We start from the raw sequence: 22,412 nt of genomic DNA on the forward strand, positions 1-22,412 counted from the left end.
GTGGTGACCAGAACTGCACGCAGTACTCTAGCTGAGGCCTAACTAGTGTTTTATACAGTTGAAGCATAACCCCCTGCTCTTGTATTCTATGCCATGGTTAATAAAGACAAGCATTCCGTATGCCTTCTTAACCACCTTGTTTACCTGGCCTGCCACCTTCAGGGATCTGTGGACTTGCTCTCCAAGGTCCCTTTATTCCTCAACACTACTCAGTGTCCTACCATTTAATGTGTATTCCCTTTCCTTGTTAGCCCTCCCCAAATGCATTACCTCACACTTCTCCGGATTGAATTCCATTTGCCACTGTTCTGCTCACCTGACCAATTTATTGATCTCTTCCTGCAGTCTACAGCTTCCTTCTTCAGTATCAACCACACAGCCGATTTTAGTATCATCTGCAAACTTCTTAATCATACCCCCTATATTCAAGTTAGATCATTGATATATACAACAAAAAGCAAGGGACCTAGTACTGAGCCCTGCAAAACCCCACTGGAAACAGTGTTCCAGTCACAAAAACACGCATCAACCATTAACCTCTGCTTCCTGTCTCCGAGCCAGTTTTGAATCCAACTTGACACTTTGCCCTGGATCCCATGGGCTTTTAACTTCGTGACCAGTCTGCCATGTGGAACCTTATCAAAAGCCTTGCTAAAGTCCATATACACTACATCAAACGCACTACCCTCATCTACCCTCCTTGTTACCTCCTGGCTGAATATAAACTTTTTAAAGCAGTTTACAAGTAAACGCTCTGTTTTAATTTCTTCTTATAGAGCCTGCACTGGTAGAATCCGGTCAGATTTTTACACAGGAATTCCCTCAGACAATCATACCATTCTTTACAGGAAAAATCCCACATCACTGGGGTGGAACTGAATGAGGATTTATATACATCTTACCAACTCTTACACCTTGTGCTCTAATTTTGGAAGGTCCTACCGGCAGCATGGGGCCTAAGTTACAGTGGGTTTGAGTCAAAAAACTGGACACACAACTGATCAGGGTGTTTTCTCATGCTGAAATGAGATAAAACCATTGTTGCGTTATCAGCATGTGTGGCCTCATTTCAACATTTAGGTAACCTGTTAAAAGGTCCCACCTCTAAATTGAGATCTTTGGGCAAACCTCCACCCACAGCAAGCTTTGCTCAAAAAAAGCTGGGTGCCTGATGAATACCAGAACCTGGTTTACTCAAATAGACTTCTTAAAGGGGGTTGGTGATTTGTTTTGCACAGTGTTTTGTTTTCAGTTCTTAGTTATCTCTTGCCGCATTTTGTTCCATGCATTAATTGATTTTGTTTGTCCTCCACTTTTGCACTTTTCTTTTCCAAGCATAACTTTCCTTCAATATTCTTAATTGCTGCTTTAATTACATCACGCCATAAAAAGTGGTGCAATTTCTGAATGCACTGCAAGTTTGAAATAAGTAAGAGTTCATGAGCGTCTAACATATACAGGTGTAGTGATAACTAAGACATTATGACCCAACCTATCTTTACCTCAGGACTCACACTTATAGATCCCTCGACAGATAACCCGGCATGTCACAGGAAACCAGTCTTTATTATTCCTGCTTCATAAGACAAGCTGTGATAGAATTGTACCGTCTGATTCAGGATGACCTGCAAATAACATCTAGATCAGGGATGGCTCTTCCTGTAGAAATGAAGGTTTCTACAGCATGAAACTTTCATGCTGCTGGATCCATTCAAGCTATCCAAGATGACATCTGCCAGACTATCTGGCAGATAGTCTGCATTGGACATATGTATCAAGCAAGGAATGACATCTTCAACACTTTTCCTGTGGAATGGAGGCATTAGCTGGACTGGGCACAGGGTGGTAGGGATACCTCAAGGGTAAAGTATCACATATGGGCTCCTTATATCAACCCCATGACCTACATGAACAACAAGGATTTACACTCAATTAATGTGCATGTGGTATCTGACCACATCAAAACATCATTTTTTTAAATTAATTTATGGAATGTGGGTGTCGCTGGCAAAGCCAGCATTTATTGCCCATCCCCATCCTTATACACAACCAAGGTCATTATCCAGGAAATATCCAGGATGCCTTCATAATGCAGTAGGCCATAGTGCTGTCGTTTTTGGAATGACGAGAAAGTTGAGGTAATGGAACTTGAAAGAAAAGTACTAACCTCTGCATCCATGCTGGTGAGGTGACCCTGTTAGAGTTATGGGGTTCTGGCCAATTAACCCTTTCACTCCTAAGTTCCAAAAGATTTGACTTGACCTGTATTGGTAAAAGTGATTGGCCTAGAAATTCGGTGGGCTGCACCACCAGTTAGCGCCCAAAGAGGGCACTTAGTGGCTTTAGCGCCACTGGCTATGCCCCCCGCGAAATTTAGCAGGGCGCTAATGGCGGCGTTAGCCTGTAGCGCTGCGCCGCCGCTGATGACGTCATTGGTGTGCGCAGCGCCCCGCTACTGCCCCGATCGCGATATTGGGTCGCGGCCCCCGCTGTAACGCCGGTCGCAATCTGTGACCTGTTCAGGGGGGCCGGCCTGCGGCGGTAGTGGCGCTAATTAAAGGGGAGGTGCGGGGCGGCCATTTTTTTTGCTGCCTGCCTGCCAGCACCTCCTCGCACCGCCGTCCCCGGCCTCCTGAGCCTGAGCCCTCCCCCCCCCCCCCCCCCCCGGGCAGTGCCGGCTGTGTCCCAAGAGCCCGGCACCTCTCCTCGGTGCCGGGCTCTTTTGCCGGCACTCGCGATCTCTGATCGCGCTGGTGCAGGCCCCTCCCCTTTAAGAAGGGGATGAAGGCCTGCAGTACCGCAGCGTGCCGTGCCGCAGCGTGTGGCGCTGTGGCACGTTGCACTGCGATATTCAGTTTCAGTGCCCCAAGAGGGACGCGGGGCGCCTCGAGCAGCGCCCCACTTCCGTTTGGGGCGCTGAAACTGAATATCGCGCTGGCGCAATCGGCTCCTTCCGGGGCGCCACCGAATTTCTAGGCCATTATATTTTATTCAGTGTACGGGAGACTTGATACATTACAGCATCTAAGCAGTAGTCATACAAGGTGCAATCAAGATTTATATTACCCGTTATGCCCTGGGTAGAGGTTGCGATCTCCACAAGCAAACCCCCGTCAGCCTGTCAATCCTCTTGACTTTACGTCCAGTTGGTGTCACACATGTGGTCCCTCCACCAGCCCATCCCTCCTTGGCCCGTCTGTTAGATGGTCCCAAGCTTCCAGCCGAATGCCTCTACAACTTATGTGTCTGACAGAACCCTTCTTGTACTCTTACTCTCATTCAAAACCTATGGAGTCCTCCTGAACCAATCACTGGCCTACACCCAAAATCCAATCATAAAGATGCCACGTCTGTAGCACCTTGGCCTACGCGGGTTCTAGCCTTATGATACCCTTACATCATCTGTTTTTGGCCATCAAGACTTATATCTGGGGTAATTATAGCAACACAAACAGAACACGTCTCTATAGTGTCCTTGATGTTTCTGTGAGAGGCCTATGTTTTTAATTCACTGCTGAAATCATAACATTACAACACAGTGGCAACTACATATGACATTGCATCCCAGGCTAGCTGCACTCTATTCGACCATGGTAATCTCTTTCTCATCCCAGGCTGTCTGGTTACAGCTTACTCATAGACTCTTAATTATAAGAAAAAGGGTTATATGTCATATATAATTCAGGTTATCATTGCATACAGTTGATGATTACAAACTTCTACATTTAATTCTTACACACTGATCATAAGATATCAAAAGAAGTATTCTAAAAATCAACTAATCCATGATAATCTTACAGTCCCTTTTGCCTCTTATCTCAGTCCCTGGAATTCCATTAATTCTTCTAGTTCTGTTTGTTTTGTTCTGCTAGGAATGCTGCTGACTGTATCTTTTAATTTGGCCAAGCAAGGCCCAGCACCTTGGTTTCTTCCATTTTAAATCTAAACAGGTCTATCCAGGGCATATTATACTAATATAAAAGCATGATTATTCAAGAATCGCCGTACATCGCATAACAGTTACATAATACAAACTTGAACCTATAACTAATAATACTTATTTCATTTAGTCTATGTTAGTTATTAGGGAGAATCCGAAATGGAGACTTCCCAGGATTCTCACAACCCCACTCCAGCAGCAGCAGTGCAGACTGAGCTTTTATTAGCTATTCATTGGCTGCAACCTCACCTGAAGGAAAAGTGTGCCATCCAGCTTTGGCACAATGAATTAGTGTGTGTAAAAGGGAATTGGTTTGAGCTGTTGTGTGGCAACTTGTGGGGTGGGTTTCGCGGCATTTTGCGACAAGAATGGTACCTCCCAGAAGGTGCAACAGTTCCCAACTTAGGTTTATGCCATGCTTGATGAAGAAGGAACGTGTACAAGAGTTAGGAAAAGATTTACCACTACCTTCCTCCTAATACCAGCAAACCTTTTCCTCATTTACAACTAGACGTGAGAGACCAGGGAGGTTTACTTGACTCAGTCGGTGGCTTCCCACCATGCAGCTGGCACCTGTGATTTTACTGGTGAGTGGTCTTCATCCTCAAATAGGCCCACCTGTGCACCTCCAACAGCAGCACCTCCAACTCTTCAGTATCTTGTCTCCATTGTGAACAATGAGTCCACTTTTCTGTCAGCACTGCAACTTACCCTTTAATGGCAAACTGCAGCCCTTAAAGAAATACTACCTCACTGGATTTTAGATTCCCCAACCACATGTGCTACAGGCAAAGGTCACTGAAAAAGCTTTCCATGTGCCAGGAACCAATCGGATTAGAGGGAGGGACTCCTGTCACAAAATGCTATGAAGACCGCCCCATGATTTGTCATGCGCCAATTCAAACCCAAATTTGTCATTCTCAGAAAATTAGGGTTTGGACCTTAACAGGCTCACCACACTCCTTTTCCTTCCAAAAGACTCCCTCTACTGTCTGTGAACCTTTCCCAATTAGCCACAGGTTTCCAAAACCCCTACTCTCTGCCTATTGCACACAGTGTGTGTTATAACTTGTAATAAGGGTGGGATATATACAGACATGTAAATAAAACTGTGTAGGGCAGATTTTGCTCTTGTGCTTGAGTGGAACGGATCACCTGGGCTGAGAGCATCGTGGAATATCAGGCAGAGAGGATTTCATGCCCTTAATGAAAAATCAGCTGTGTTCTGTTAAGAGTGTGCAATCTTCCCCATCCGATTTTCCTCTATGCACTCTGCCTAGGTAATAATTGATGCTTAAGCACTATAAGAGGAAATTTTGCCCTTCTAGATGTTTATGTTACATTGAGATCGATTGATAAAATTGTGCTTAATGTCCTCACCACACACTGAAACGGCTCCAAGCAAAGTAGCAAATGACATTCCCTGTGATTGTGAGCATCCTCCACCTCGTTGGTCTCTCTGCAGTCTTTGGCATGGTTGACCACACCAACCTTCTCCAATGCTCAGTGGGACTGCCCTCAATTGGGTCCACTCTTATCTATCTGATCATAGCCAGAGCTACTCCAATAATAGCTTCTCTTCCCACTCCACACCATTACCTCCAGAGTCCCCCAAAGATCTATCCTTGGCCACCTCCTCTTCCTCGTCTACATACTGCTCCTTGACAACATCTTCTGCAGCCATAGGATCAACTTTAATATGTATGCTGACGACACCCATCTCTAACTATCCACCATCTGTCTTGATCCCTCCATTACCTCTGTGTTGTCAGACTACTTTTCCGACATCCAGTCTTGGAGGAGCCACAACTTCCTTATCTCTGTAACCTCTTCCAATCCCCAAAACCTCTCTGTTCCTCTGACTCTGGCATTTGTGTATCCCTGCCACCCTTCGCCCCACCATTGGTGATTGTGTCCTCCGTTACCTAGACCACAGACTCTGGAATTCCCTCCCTATACTCCTCTGTCTCTGCGCCTCCCTCTCCTCCTTTTAGACCTGCTTTAAAATCCACCTTTTTGACCAAGCTTCTGTTCACCCTTCCTAATATCTCCTTCTTTGGCTCATTGCCCATTTTTTTTATTGCACTTCTGGGAAGCACCTTGGGATGCTTTTCTACATTAAAAGCACTATATGAATGCAAGTTGTTGTTTGATAAACGTAGGGTCAATTCAATAAACTTGCACTTCTCGCACTTCACAGAGAACACTATACCACCTATTCTGCCAACCCATGCTCCCTTCAAGCATACCTGCCCGCTGGGAGCGTGGCATCAGTGAAATTAACCGCATCCTTTCTAAATAGTTGACTCAACTAATTGTTGATTTATAGGGCTAGGATTTGGGAATCCCACCACATCAGTGGTGGGCAGACTTAGTGCATTCCACAGCCTCAAAACATGCACAAACAGAGTTTGTGATTGAAGCAGGCACCATGTCAACATTGAAGAATGTTAGATAGCTGGTTGAAGGAAAGGGTGATAAAGAGATATGGGAACAGGAAAGGGGCATAGGATTAAGACTACTATGTGTGGAGAATAAACACAAACACAAACTGGTTGGGATGAATGGACTGTTTCCATGTTGTAATTTCAATATAATTCTATGTAACCTAAGTTTACAGATTGAATCATGAATGTTACTATCACTGTTCTATTTGTGAAACTGAAAACCCAGTTCACTGGCTTTTGCTTTGAGTTAGGGGTTTTATTTTTGGAATTTTAAAAATGTATTCTGTTTGTGCAGATAACAGCTCCCTTCCTCCACATTGGTGCAGTTGTCATTGTAACCAGTGTGGCATGGTTCGTCGCTGATCAGTTTTTCCATTCTAATAGAACAGGTGAGTAACAGATATACACAGTAGAATGGGACAAACAGACACTGCAAAAAGACTGCGAGTAGCTGTATTTGAGTCAAAGTTCTAGAATAAGAAGTTACAATCTAAAAGTCCTGTAATGGGTGGAGTTATGGCAAATATACTGTGATGGGTGGAATTAAGGTAAATGTCGTGTGATGGGTGGAGTTATGGCAAATGTCCTGTGATGGGTGGAATTGTGTGGGTATTTCCAGCTTTGCACTGCTGGTATGGAGCCTTGCCATTTGGGAAGTACATATCAGAAATTCAGGTGCATGCTGCATGTGATTCTTCAACCATTTAAATTTATCCAGCAATTGTATTCTTCCATTGAGCAGGTCCTAACTCAAGTCACACATGAGATTCTTGAGCCTACTAGGGAAGAGTAGCTGAGGTGGTTTCTGTGGTGTATGTAACCTGTTCCACCTTAAGAGAACTACCTTAAGAGATGTACTACTTTCTCTTGGCTGCTGTATACTGTAATACCGGTGGTGACCACACCGGTATATAAACGTTGTGTAGTGATTTGCTGGGCAGTTCAGCCCTGACCTCCGAATAGTAAAGACCTGTTAAAGTTATTCTTGTTGTCTGTGTCCAGTGATTTATAATAAGCATAACTGGGACACACAGACTCAACAGTGGCAACGAGTCCGATCTTACCCTGCGGCAGTTTTACATCCAAGGCAGCTTCGTCCTCAGAACGGGCGTCGAGAAGAGGCATCCGCCCTCATCATCCTGCTGAGCACCACATCGCACGGGAGGCATCGAGAACCCGGGTTAAAAAGAAAAATTCTGACCACGAAGCCCTCCATCAGCGACAGGCAGTGATCATCCCTTCTACCACGGTGGTGGGTAAGCCGATCAGCGACACGAGCAGAAAGTCGGCCGCGTTGGCTGTGGAGTAGGGGAGGGAAAACGGAGGAAAAAGGGCGGAGAACTCGACCGCGGCCGGTGAAAAGGGCCGGGCTGCAATCGGGGCCGAGAGGCGCAGCGACTGGGGCAGCGTTAAGGCCACGAGAACCGCGGAGAACTCAACCGCAGCCGGTGTAAAGGACCGGCCTGCAAGCGGGGCTGAGAGGCGCAACAGCAGGGGAAGCGTGAATGCCCACGGGAACCGCGGGGGAGCAAAAGCAGCATCGGGGAATTGAGAACCGCTGGGGAGGCGAGAACGGCAGCAGCACGGCAATCGCCATTGCAGCCAGCGGGGGAAGAAGGCAAATGTGGGAAGCCGCCATTGTAGTCGGCGGGGGAAGAAGACGAGCGCGGGAAAAAACCGCCAAGCGCGGGAAGCCGCCATTTTAGTAGGTGGGGGAAGAAGACAAGTGCGGGAAGCCGCCATTTTGGGAAAAAGAAAATTTAAAGAAACTTGCAAGGATGCCTAAACATGGTAACATCAATGCTTTTGATAGCGATGTCGAAGATTGGGCCACGTATGTAGAACGCATGGAAGTTTATTGTAAAGCAAATGAGGTACCAGAAGATAAGAAAGCACTAACCTTATTAAACTCAATGGGTGCGAAGACGTACGGGCTATTGAAGCACCTTGTATCACCAGATAAACCGGCGGATCAGACTTTCGCAAATATTGTTACTGTCCTGAAAAATCATTTAAACCCCACGCCGCTGCTGATAGCAGAACGATTTAAATTTTACAGAAGAACGCAGCTGAAAGAAGAAAGCAACGCTGAATTCTTAATTGAACTGCGTAAGCTATCAAAGTACTGTCAGTTTGGAACAGGACTAGCAGATGCGCTGAGAGATACATTTGTGTGTGGATTGTTAAAAGAAGGAACACAAAAGCGACTGCTAGAAGAGAATGATCTTACGCTTGATAAAGCTGTCACTATTGCAGCATCGCACGAAGCCGCAGCGAGAGGCACTGCGGAAATGCAGCTAAGGTCATCGGAACTCAGCACCAATCAAATGGCCTTGGGTGCAGTAAAGTGTTATCGTTGTGGAAAGACAACGCATGATCAGAACCAGTGCTGGTTCAAAAATCAGGAATGCAGAAAATGTGGCAGGCTTGGTCACATAGCTAAAGTATGCCGGTCAGGAAAGAAGACCAGCAACAAAAAGTCAACGCAGGAAAAGTGCAGAAAGGTACACAAGGTGACAGAGAACATTTCGGATGAACAGAAGTCAGATTCAGACTCCAGCAGTAAGGAACTGGGTTGTCTAAGAGTACACAATGTGGGTAATGAAGCAGACCTCCAAACTATCTGGGTCACACTTCAGATAGCAGGAGTCCAAGTGAAGATGGAATTGGACACTGGATCGGCATTGACGGTCATGAATAAGCAAGATTACAAAAGGTTATTCCCACATATTCCCCTACGGGATACGGAGATTGTATTGAAAACATACACGGGGCAAAGAGTATACCCCATCGGAAAGATAAAGGTAAAGGTGGTCCACAAGGGCAAAGAAAGCCGAGGAATGGACTTATATGTGCTACCTGAGGGAGGTCCACCACTACTGGGACGGGAGTGGATCAGGAGAATAAATATGGACTGGCATTCCTTAAAAGCACTAACGGTAGATTCCGGTAAAAAAGATGTCAAACCTAAACGATTGTCCAGAATATTGGACGATGCTAAAGAGGTGTTCCAACAGGGACTGGGAACACTGAGAGGAATTACGGCAAACATCAAGGTTGAAGAACATGCAAACCCGAAATTTTTCAAAGCCAGACCGGTACCTTATGCGATACGACCTGCTGTGGAAGCTGAGCTGGAAGGGCTAGAACGTTCAGGAGTACTGTCTAAGGTGGACTGGAATGAGTGGGCCACGCCCATTGTTCCCGTCATGAAGCGTTTATCGAGCAACAAGCCGGGGGAACCGGGGAAGGTTCGCATCTGTGGAGATTTCAAGATCACTGTTAATCCGGTGCTTCACACGGTGCAATATCCGCTTCCGCGGATTGAGGATATCTTCGCTTCGTTGTCTGGCGGGAAACACTTCACCAAGATAGACCTGGCGCAGGTGTACTTACAAATGGAAGTTGAGGAAGAGTCACGCCAGTATCTCACAATCAACACGCATAGAGGCTTGTATCGGTATAATAGACTGGTTTTTGGAGTGGCATCGGCTCCAGCAATTTGGCAGAGGGCCATGGAGCAGGTATTACAGGGAATTCCAGGTACACAATGTTACCTGGATGATATTCTGATTACAGCAGATGATGATGAGGAACACCTTGCAAATTTGGAACTGGTGCTCACCAGATTGAAAGAATATGGACTTCGAGTTAATCGCCAGAAATGTGAGTTCTTTCAGAAGCGGATCTCGTACTGTGGTCATGTCATTGACCAGGAGGGGCTTCACAAGTCTCCTGACAAGATCGAAGCTGTTGTGAAGGCTCCCACTCCGGATAATGTATCCCAGTTGAGGTCGTTCCTAGGGTTGATTAACTATTACCATAAGTTTCTGCCAAATTTGTCCACGGTGCTGCACCCGCTGAACGCTCTTTTGCAGAAGGGAGTACCATGGAAGTGGAGTGAGGACTGTAAGAGGGCCTTTGGTAAAAGCAAGGCATTGATCACCTCAGAGGAAGTGTTGGCTCACTTCAACCCAACGCTGCCTATTCGTTTGGCTTGTGATGCTTCTCCATATGGTATTGGGGCAGTACTCTCACACAAGTTGCCAAATGGCTTGGAGAAGCCAGTCGCGTTCGCATCCAGATCATTGACCTCCGCTGAGCGCAACTATGCTCAGATAGATAGGGAGGCTCTCAGCCTTGTGTGGGGAGTAAAGAAGTTTAATCATTACCTGCAGGGCCAAAAGTTTACGCTACTGACAGACCACCAGCCGTTGGTATCCATTTTTAACCCTAAGAAGGGTGTTTCGGTGATGACCGCACAGAGGCTCCAGAGATGGTCCCTTTTCCTAGGGGCACATCAATATCAGATTGAATTCAAAGGTACAAAGCAGCATGGTAATGCTGATGGGCTGTCGCGCCTGCCACTACCTACAGCGGAGGAGGCACCGACGGTTGACCCTGTTGAGTTATTTCACTCGACCATCATCGAATGTTTACCAGTCACCAATGCAAGTATTGAAAGAGAAACCAGGAACGACCCAACACTGTCCCGGGTCTACGAATTGACAGTGAAGGGATGGCTAGCACATGGTGATCCACTGTTACCGGCATTCTCAGCAAGACGAGAACAGCTGTCCATCTGTCAAGGAACATTGATGTATGGAACAAGGGTGATTATTCCTCCTAAGTTAAGAGAGAGAGTTCTAAAGGAACTGCATGAAGGTCATCTGGGGGGAGTCAAGATGAAAAGCCTTGCTAGGGCTTATGTGTGGTGGCCGGGTATCGACCAACAGATAGAGGATCTGACGAAAAGCAGCTCAGGGTGCCAAAAAGTTCAAAATGCACCTCCGATTGCACCGCTGCATCCATGGGAATGGCCTTCAACCCCATGGCAACGTGTACATATTGACTTTGCTGGTCCATTCATGGACTCCATGTTTTTAATTGCGGCGGACGCACATTCTAAATGGCCAGAAGTGATTAAGATGACTACCACTACCTCGGAAAAGACGATCGCGGTGCTAAGAACGATATTTGCAAGAAATGGATTGCCAGAACAAATATGTTCAGACAACGGACCGCAGTTCGTGTCAGAAGAATTCCAGAAATTCATGAAGAAGAATGGGGTGAAACATTATACCTCTGCCCCATATCATCCGGCTACAAACGGGTTGGCCGAGAGATTTGTACAAACGTTCAAAAAAGCAATAAAGGCCATGAGCGAAGATCAGATTCCACTACAACACAAGGTGGACAATTTCCTACTGGCATATCGAAACGCCACTCATGCAGTGACAAACCAAAGTCCTGCCATGATGTTCTATAACAGGAGGTTGCGGTCCAGGTTGGACTTGTTAAAACCAAATGTGCGGAGGGAAGTCGAAAACAAACAGTTCCAGCATATAAATAACAAGACCACTCGGAGTTTCGAAATAGGACAACCAGTGTTAGCCCGGGACTATAAAAATGAGAAATGGCAATCTGGAACAATTCGGGCCAGACAAGGACCCCTGATGTACACGGTAGATATTGGTGAAAATGTAATACGACGTCATGCTGACCAACTGGTAGAATCGAGAACAAGGGTCGAACCCATGGTTACGGCAGAGACAACCGTGGAAGAAGTTAGTGAACCTGAAGCATCTACCTCAGAAGTGAATGTACCTGATGATGATGTCCAATCCATAAGAGATCAACTAGATGAGTCACCCCAGCAACGAGAATCAGAGACCCCTGAAAGGCGTTATCCAACTCGGATCAGGAGGCCTCCTCAGAGACTGAATCTTTGAACTGTTTTGCATGAAGTTGTATATATATATATATGTTATTATGTTATGTTAAATGGGGATATACACTGTTAAGCTAAAAAGGGAGGATTGTGGTGTATGTAACCTGTTCCACCTTAAGAGAACTACCTTAAGAGATGTACTACTTTCTCTTGGCTGCTGTATACTGTAATACCGGTGGTGACCACACCGGTATATAAACGTTGTGTAGTGAATTGCTGGGCAGTTTAGCCCTGACCTCCGAATAGTAAAGACCTGTTAAAGTTATTCTTGTTGTCTGTGTCCAGTGATTTATAATAAGCATAACTGGGACACACAGACTCAACAGTTTCTAATGCCTTCCTCACGGTTTTTATCTTCAAAGTACCTTCTACCCTAGTTGGGTTGCAGAGCCCAACATAACCTTACAAGGGGTGGGGGGTGTGGGGAGGGGAGCCATCCGCACTTACCGGATACAAGTAATCCCACTGGACCTCGATGAAGTATTCAAAGCTAGCGTTGCAGTCTCCACTAACGGGGCTGTCTGGAGTGAAGATTGAACCTAACCGTTCTGATTCAAAGGTGTGAATACCACTACTAAGCCAATGGTCACTCTGTCCGCACACAATTAACCCGCTGGGTAGCAGCGCAGTATTTAGAGAGCATATTCTAGTCACCACTCACTGGGCTGTCTGGAGTGGGGCTCTAACCCATCACCCTCTAACTTAGAGGCAAGACCGACATCACTAAGCCAAAGGCTTACTCCCTATTTAAATTAATTAGTGGTTGGAAAATCATGTATTGCACATGCCTGAATTTCCCATTTGCATTCCTGGTGGGTGAGGCTTCCCGCCAATAACACAAAGTCGGAAAATTATCCTGATGATTCCTAAGTTCTGTAATGGGTGGCTTTACAATACCAAAGATCTGCAATGGTTCTAATGGGGAACCAGTGGATGTAGTATATTTGGATTTTCAGAAGGCATTCGATAAGGTGCCACAGTAAAGGTTGTTACACAAGATTAGGGCTCATGGGATTGGGGGTAATATATTAGCATGGATTGAGGATTGGTTAACGGACAGAAAACAGAGAGTAGGAATAAACGGGTCACTTTCAGGATGGCAGGGTGTAATTAGTGGAGTTCCGCAAGGATCAGAGCGTGGCCTCAGCAATTTACAATCTATATCAATGACTTAGAAGAGGGAACCGAGTGTAATATATCCAAGTTTGCTGATGTTTCAAAACTAGGTGAGAAACTAAGCTGTGAAGAGGCTGCAAAGGGATATAGACTGGTTAAGTGATTGGGCAAGAAGGTGGTAGATGGAGTATAATGCGGGGAAGTGCAAAATTATCCACTTTGGTAGGAAGATCGGAAAAGCAGAATAGTTTTTAGAAGTTGAGAGACTTGTAAATGTTGGTATTCAGAGGGATTTGGGGGTCCTTGTATACGAATCATAGAAAGTTAACATGCTGGTACAGCAAGCAATTAGGAAGCCAAAATGTTTCTTAGCCTTTATTGCAAATCCCGTCTCTCTGTAAATATTAGGGCCAGAGTGTTGGTTTGCTTGAATGGACACAGTTACAGTGCCAGCATCTCTATAATGGGAGCTATGTCACCACTTTAAATTTTTGCTTTTAGTTTTCCAGATTGTCGTGCCCATGTTCTATCTCGGAGTGGTGACAATTCTTTATTTCATTCCTCTTGCAATCTCCTCTCCTTGTATTATTGAAAGGAAAGATCTGGGGCCGAGACCAGCTATGATGGGGCACCGTGGAGCACCAATGGTAAGTATCTGTCATCTGGTGTGGTACATATAATGGAATCTGTATTAGCATATGTGAATAAGAACACGGCCAGCTTTGGGTGAGCAGCTTAGCCGCCTGTCCAGAAGTGTTCATTAAAATCAGAAACAGCAGGATCGAGGCGGCTTTCTGGCAGGTAAGTAATTCAGGGCATTTTCACCTTGACCTGCCCGACTTCCACTGGCCGGATAGAGCTAACATCCCCTCCATTGTTTTTGCACTATTTGGGCTTGTTGGACAAAGGAAGTTAAAGGAACTTCTTGCTGTCTACCTGACAGCTTGTTAAAGCGATCTTTGTTGTGGAAAATCAAAATATACACTGATGCATTAGAGGGTTATGTAGAGAAAGCTTTACCCTGCACCTGCCTCGTGCTGTATCTGATCTGGGAGTGATTAATGGGGTAGTGTAAGAACAAAAGAACATAAGAAATAGGAGCAGGAGTAGGCCAATCGGCCCCTCGAGCCTGCTCCGCCATTCAATAAGATCATGGCTGATCTGATCCTAACCGCCAATCTACTATCACAGAACCATCTCCTGAATCTAACAGAATTAGACACACGAAATAGGAGCAGGATCAGGCTACATGGCCCCTGGGCCCGCTCCGCTACCCACAGGGCCATGACCGATCCGAACCTAGACTCATGTCCAAATTCCTGCCCGCTCCCCGTAACCCTTAATTCCCTTTACTTCTAGGAAACTGTCTATTTCTGTTTTAAATTTATGTAATGATGTAGCTTCTACAGCTTTTTGGGGCAGCATATTCCATGGATCTACCACCCTCTGAGTGAAGTAGTTCCTCCTCATCTCAGTTTTGAAAGAGCAGCCCCTTATTCTAAGCCTATGCCCCCTAGTTTCACCCACCATCGGAAACATCCTCCCCACATCCACCCGATCCAACCTCTTCACAATCTTATATGTTTCAATAAGATCACCTCTCATTCTTCTGAACTCCAGTGAGTAGAGTCCCAATTTACTCAACCTCTCCTCATATGTCCATCCCCTCATCCCCGGGATTAACCGAGTGAACCTTCTTTGTACTGACTCGAGAGCAAGTATGTCTTTTCTTAAGTATGGACACCAAAACTGTATGCAGTATTCCAGGTGCGGTCTCACCAATACCTTGTACAACTGAAGCAATACCTCCCTATTTTTATATTCTATCCCCCTAGCAATGAAAGCCAACATTCCATTGGCCTTCTTAATCACTTGCTGCACCTGCATACTAACCTTTTGAGTTTCGTGCACCAGGACCCCCAGATCCCTTTGTGCTTCAGTACTTTCCAGTTTCTTGCCATTAAGATAATAACTTGCTCTACGATTTTTCCTGCCAAAGTGCATAACCTCACACTTTCCAGTATTGTATTCAATCTGCCAAATTTCTGCCCACTTACTTAGCCTGTCTATGTCCCCTTGCAGGTTTTTTATGTCCTCCTCACTCACTACTTTCCCTCCCATCTTAGTATCATCTGCAAACTTTGATATGTTACACTCGGTCCCCTCCTCCAAATCGTTAATATAGATTGTAAAGAGTTGGGGACCCAGCACTGACCCCTGCGGAACACCACGAGTTACTGATTGCCAGTCTGAGAATGAACCATTTATCCCAACTCTCTGCCTTCTGTTAGATAGCCAATCCTCTATCCATGCCAGAATATTACACCCAATCCCGTGATTTTTTATCTTAAGCAATAATCTTTTGTGTGGCACCTTGTCAAATGCCTTTTGGAAGTCTAAATACACTACGTCCACTGGTTCCCCCTTATCCACCTTATATGTTACTTCCTCAAAGAACTCCAGCAAATTTGTCAAACATGACTTCCCCTTCATAAAACCATGCTGACTTTGTCCTATTACATTATGATTATCCAAATGTCCTGTTGCTGTCTCCTTAATAATGGACTCCAATATTTTACCTACCACAGATGTTAGGCTAACCGGTCTATAGTTTCCAGCCTTCTGTCTACTGCCCTTTTTAAATAAGGGTGTTACATTAGCAGTTTTCCAGTCTGCCGGGACCTTTGCCGAGTCCAGGGAGTTTTGGAAAATTATTACCAATGCATCCACAATCCCTACCGCCACTTCCCTCAAGACCCTAGGATGTAAGCCATCAGGCCCAGGTGATTTATCCGCCTTGAGTCCCATTATTTTACCGAGTACCACTTCCTTAGTGATTTTGATCGTGTTTAGCTCCTCCCCCACTATAGCCCCCTGTTTGTCCAGTGTTGGAATATTCTTAGTGTCTTCTACTGTAAAGACTAATACAAAATATTCATTCAGTGTTTTTGCCATCTCCATATTTCCCACCATTAATTTCCCGGTCTCATCCTCTAAGGGACCAACATTTACTTTAGCCACCCTTTTTCTTTTTATATAACTATAAAAACTCTTACTATCTGTTTTTATATTTTTTGCTAATTTACTTTCATAATCTATCTTCCCTTTCTTAATCAATCTTTTTGTTATTTTTGCTGTCTTTTAAAGTTTTCCCAATCTTCTATCCTCCCACTAGATTTGGCTACCTTATTGTGGTAAACCACTGTTATTGTTGTTCACCGTTGTTGTTGTTGTTGCACACTGTTGTATCTAGGCATGCCTCAGCATGCCTCTGCTGGCTCCGCCCCTGGCTCCACCCACAGGCCCAGGTATAAAGGTGAATGCTCTGCAGCCCCCTGCCTTCTTGGAAACCAGTCAACCACAAGAGGCATGCTCTGTTCTTTGTTAATAAAAGCCTTTTAGTTACTCTCCTAACTCTCCGTCTTTTATGAGTAATTGATAGCGCATCAATTTTATTAACAAAAACAAAATGTCGCCCCATAGCTGCAACCCTTAACCAGGCGGGGAGACCCGTGGCCTTTTTCTCAAGGACCCTCCAGGGCCCCGAGATTCGACACTCCTTTGTCGAAAAGGAGGCCCAGGCCATTGTGGAAGCGGTGCGACATTGGAGGCATTACCTGGCCGGAAAACGATTTACCCTGCTCACTGACCAGCGTTCAGTAGCTTTTATGTTTAATAATAATCAGAGGGGCAAAATCAAGAACGACAAGATCTTGAGGTGGAGAATTTAACTCTCCACCTACAATTACGATATCTTGTACCGGCCTGGGAAACTCAATGAGCCCCCAGATTCAACGTTGGATGCTGCACCATCACGCCGCCACCACGACGATCAGGACGGCATACAAGGCCACCTGATAGACTTACTTACACGAACCTTTAGTACACTTCACCCCGCCGGACTCAATTTTAAACAAGGGGTGAATGTGGTAAACCACTGTTATTGTTGTTCACCGTTGTTGTTGTTGTTGCACACTGTTGTATCTAGGCATGCCTCAGCATGCCACTGCTGGCTCCGCCCCTGGCTCCACCCACAGGCCCAGGTATAAAGGTGACTGCTCTGCAGCCCCCTGCCTTCTTGGAAACCAATCAACCACAAGAGGCATGCTCTGTTCTTTGTTAATAAAAGCCTTTTAGTTACTCTCCTAACTCTCCGTCTTTTATGAGTAATTGATAGCGCATCACTTATATGCCCTTGTTTTTAGTCGAATACTATCTTTAATTTCTTTACTTAGCCACGGATGGCTGTCTTTTCTTTTACACCCTTTTCTTCTCAGTGGAATATATATGTTTTTTGGAAGTTGTAAAATAACTCTTTAAATGTACACCACTGATCATGTATCGTCTTACCCTTTAATCTATTTTCCCAATCCACTCTACTCAATTCCGCTCTCATACCTTCATAGTCTCCTTTATTCAAGCTTAGCACACTTGTTTGAGATCCAACCTTCTCACCCTCTAATTGAATATGGAATTCAACCATGTTATGGTCACTCATTCCAAGGGGATCCTTTACTAGGACATTTTTAATTAATCCTGTCTCGTTACACAGGACCAGATCTAAGGTTGCTTGCCCTCTGGTCGGTTCAGTTACATACTGTTCAAGAAACCCATCCCTAATACACTCAATGAACTCATCCTCAAGGCAGCCCTGCCCAATTTGATTTGTCCAATTAATATGATAGTTAAAATCCCCCATAATTATAGATGCTCCCTTATTACAAGCCTCAACTCTTTCCTGATTGATACTCCGTCCAACAGAGTTGCAACTGTTCGGAGGCCTATAGACTACGCCCACTAGTATTTTTTTCCCCTTATTATTCCTTACCTCCACCCAAACTGTTTCATTATCCTGATCTTTTGACCCAATATCATTTCTCTGTATTACAGTGATTCCTTCCTTTATTAACATAGCCACCCCACCTCCCCTTCCTTCCTGCCTGTCCTTCCTGATCGTTAAATAACCTGGTATGTTTAATTCCCAGGCATTGTCACCCTGCAGCCATGTTTCTGTAATGGCCACAAGATCATACCCATATGTAGTTATTTGTGCCATTAACTCGTCTATTTTGTTACGAATGCTACGTGCATTCAGATAGAGAACTTTCAAATATGTTTTGTGACACTTAATTCCTGCTTTTGCCCTTTTATTACTTTACCTTTTACTCCATACCTTCTGCCCCTTCCTGACATGCTCTGGTTTTTAATTTCCCCACTGCTACCTAAGTCTATGACCTTCTCTGTTGTCATTTTTATTATTTGCTCTCTAGGAACCTCCCCCCCCCCCCACTAGTTAGTTTAAAGCCCTCTCTACAGCCCTAGTTATATGATCCACCAGGACTCTAGTCCCAGCACTGGCCAAGTGAAGCCCATCCCAACGGAACAGCTCCCTCCTGCCCCAGTACTGGTGCCAGTGTCCCAGGAAGCAAAACCCATTTCTCCCACACCAGTCTTTGAGCCACGCATTTAACTCTCTAATTTTATTTGTCCTAGCCAAATTCGCTCGTGGCTCAGGTAATAATCCAGAGATTATTACCCTTGAGGTTCTGTTTTTTAATTTGACCCCTAGCTGCTCATACTCCTTTAACAGAACCGGCTTCCTAGTCCTATCTACATCGTTTGTACCAGCATGGACCATGACAACTGGATCCACCCCCTCCCACTGCAAGTTTCTTTCCAGCCCAGAGGAGATGTCCTTAACCCTGGCACCGGGTAGGCAACACAGCCTTCGGGACTCTCGCTCTCGGCTGCAGAGAACTCTATCTATCCCCCTAATAATACTATCCCCTACCACTACAACATTTCTATTTACTCCCCCCTCTTGAATGGCCCCCCGTTCCACGGTGTGTGGCCAAGTTGCTCATCCTCCCTGCAGTCCCTGCTCCTATCCCCAAAGGGAGTAAGAACCTCGAACCTGTTGGTCAAGATCAAGGGCTGCGGCTCCTCCAGCTCTACCTCCTGGATCCCCGTACCTGCCTCACTCATAGTCACACCGTCCTATCCCTGACCATGGGCTACATCTGAATTACTTAACTTCATAGGTGTGACCACCTCCTGATACACAGAGTCCAGGTACTTCTCCCCCTCCCTGATGTGTCACAGTGTCTGAAGCTCAGACTCCAGCTCATCAACACGGAGCTGGAGTTCCTGTAGCAGCAGACACTTGTCACAGACGTAATCACCGTGAGCCTCAATGGGGTTCACCGGCTCCCACATCTCGCAACAGTAACACATCACCTGCTCCATTCTATGTAATTAATTAAATTTTTTATTGTTAGTTATGGACACCCTCTGCCCAATTTTAGATGCTAGTATCCCCTTTAATTAATTGGATTTAAATTAAATCAATCCCTCTAGTTACACCGGTTAAATGGTTTACCAACAGTCACTCTGCACCAGAAAGGCATTATTAACTACAACCCACAGAGTTAAAGTTTGAAAAGAGCACCTAACACCCCACTTACCCTAACTCACAGCACTCGTTGATGACTCGCACTCAGTGCTTGCTCGCACTAGGACTGGTCTTTTTATACTGTTTGTTTGTTTACAGCCAAATGATTGGTTAGAAAACTGGTTTCTACTGCCTGCTGTGCCAATTTACTCCTACTGCAGTGTAACCTTGTTTTACTCTTCTTAAACCAACAGATTCCCAAATATTTAACTTTTCCCCTTTACTTAAACTGCTTAAGTAATCTTATCAAGAATGATTTAAAGAGAAATAACAATTAAAGAACTTTCATTCTTACCCAAACTCACAGCACTCTTTGATGACTTGCACTTACCCTTTAACTAATTAATTAAAATTAAATGAATCCCACCGATTTCACTACAGTTAAATGATATATTTAAGGGCCCTGGTTTACAAACTGTCCCTGGTACACCACAGCAACCTTAAAAACTATAAACCACTGACTTAAAGTTTTAAAACGAGAGAAATACTCCAACCAATCACCTACCTGTTTTGTGGTGACGTCACACCTTGAATACTTTTTACCTCTCTCCTTGCCTGAGATTGGAGATTGGTGAGGCCTACCTGAGCCTCTGGGGCCTCTTGTAGTCGCTCTGCCGCGCTGCTCCGCCTCCCACCGCTGCCGATGCCGCAAAGAGGGAGCTTTACTCTGCACCTAATTGGGCTGTATTTGACCGAGAGTGCTTGATGGGATAGCGCAGAGATAATTTTATTCTCCATCTAGCCTGTGCTGTACGTGGCCTGAGAGATCTTACTGAGACAGTGTAGGAAGAGCTTTAATGGAATAATATAGACTGAGCTTTATTCTGCTTCAAACCCATGCTGCACCTGACCTGAGAGTGGAAAACAGTGACAGGATCGGACAAAGTCAACATGGATTTACAAAAGGTAAATCGTGCTTGACTAATCTACTGGAATTTTTTGAGGATGTAACTGATAAAATAGATAAGGGAGAACCAGTGGATGTGGTGTATTTGGACTTTCATGAGGCTTTCGATAAGGTCCCACATAAGAGATTAGCGTGTAAAGTTAAGGCACATGGGATTGGGGGCAAGATATTGACTTGGATAGAGAACTGGTTGGCAGATAGAAAGCAAAGAGTTGGAATAAATGGGTCTTTTTCCGAGTGGCAGGCAGTGACTAGTGGGGTACCGCAGGGATCGGTCCTTGGACCCCAGCTATTCACAATATATATTAAAGATCTAGACAAGGGAACTAAATGTAATATCTCCAAGTTTGCAGACAACACAAAGCTGGGTGGGCGTGTGTGCTGTGAGGAGGATGCCGAGAAACTCCAGGATGATTTGGACAGGTTGGGTGATTGGCAGAAGCATGGCAGATGCAATATAACGTGGATAAATGTGAGGTTATCCACTTTGGTGGCAAAAACAGGAAGGCAGATTATTATCTGAATGGCAATAGATTGGGAGAAGGGGAAGTGCAACGAGACCTGGGTGCCCTTGTGCACCAGTCACTGAAGGTAAGCATGCAGGTGCAGCAGGCGGTTAAGAAGGCAAATGGTATGTTGGCCTTCGTAGCGACAGGGTTTGAGTACAGGAACAAGGATGTCTTGCTGCAGTTGTACAGGGCCTTGGTGAGACCACATCTTGAGTATTGTGTGCAGTTTTGGTCGGCTTATCTGAGGAAGGATGTTCTTGCCATGGAAGGAGTTCAGCGAAGATTCACTAGGCTGATACCTGGGATGGCAGGCATGACGTATGAGGAGAGATTGAGTCGATTGGGCTTATACTCGCTGGAGTTTAGAAGAATGAGAGGGGATCTCATTGAAACTTATAAAATTCTGACAGGACTGGACAAACTAGATGCAGGAAGGATGTTCCCGATGGTCGGGGAGTCCAGAACCAGGGGTCACAGTCTAAGGATAAGGGGTAAGCCACTTAGGACAGAAATGAGGAGGAATTTCTTCACCCAGAGAGTGGTGAACCTGTGGAATTCTCTACCACAGAAGGCAGTAGAGGCCAATTCATTAAATATATTCAAGAAGGAGTTGGATATATTTCTTAAGGCTAAAGGGATCAAGGGATATGCGGAGAAAGCAGGGACAGGGTACTGAATTTGGATGATCAGCCATGATCGCATTGAATGGCGGAGCAGGCTCGAGGGGCCGAATGGCCTACTCCTGCTCCTATCTTCTATGTTTCTATGATAATGGGGCATTGTCGAGGCAAACTTATTCTTCATCTAACCCATGTTGTACCTGCTTTGGGAGTGTTTAATGCTGACACTAGATATGGGCTATATCTGATGGTGACTGCTCTACATATTGTTTTAGCTGGCTCCGGAGAACACCCTGATGTCTTTTGAGGAGACTGTGAAATGTGAGGCATCTACATTCGAAACTGATGTGCAGGTCAGGTATGTGACAAGCAGCCATTTTTTTGCCAATAAATGTCTTGGAGTTACCTCAGAGATTTTATCTAGTTATTTCTGACTTTTACTTCATAGTCCTTGTGCAATCACTCCCCCCTCCACGCCCCCGCATCAAGCAAGTTACTCAATCTACAAAGGCAAAATACTGCGGATGCTGGAAATCTGAAATGTAAACAGAAAATGCTGGAAATACTCAGCAGGTCAGGCAGCATCTGTGGAGAGAGAAACATTTCAGGTCGGTGATCTTTTGTCAGAACTGTCAGAAGTTACTCAACCTGTCATTTTCATGCTGGTGAGAGGGCAGGTTAGTGTGGAACA

General features: G+C 45.2%; 1 protein-coding gene across 4 annotated transcripts in view; it reads left to right on the forward strand.

Moving 5' to 3' along the window:
• The window catches only part of LOC147125153 (glycerophosphodiester phosphodiesterase 2-like), a 181,621-nt gene that overhangs the window by 111,422 nt on the left and 47,787 nt on the right, over positions 1-22,412 (forward strand). For 3 of the 4 annotated variants that reach the window (XM_085998271.1, XM_085998272.1, XM_085998277.1), the window contains 3 exons: positions 6,683-6,776; positions 13,736-13,881; positions 21,997-22,079. In XM_085998271.1, the coding sequence (XP_085854397.1) occupies positions 6,683-6,776; positions 13,736-13,881; positions 21,997-22,079 (323 nt within the window). The remainder of the gene's footprint in view (positions 1-6,682; positions 6,777-13,735; positions 13,882-21,996; positions 22,080-22,412) is intronic. The other variant, XM_085998274.1, reaches the window with a different exon arrangement.

The sequence above is a fragment of the Somniosus microcephalus genome, chromosome 1 (genome assembly GCF_052327205.1).
Source record: "Somniosus microcephalus isolate GS21.2 chromosome 1, FLI_Smic_1.0, whole genome shotgun sequence".
Classification (NCBI taxonomy): Eukaryota; Metazoa; Chordata; class Chondrichthyes; order Squaliformes; family Somniosidae; genus Somniosus; species Somniosus microcephalus.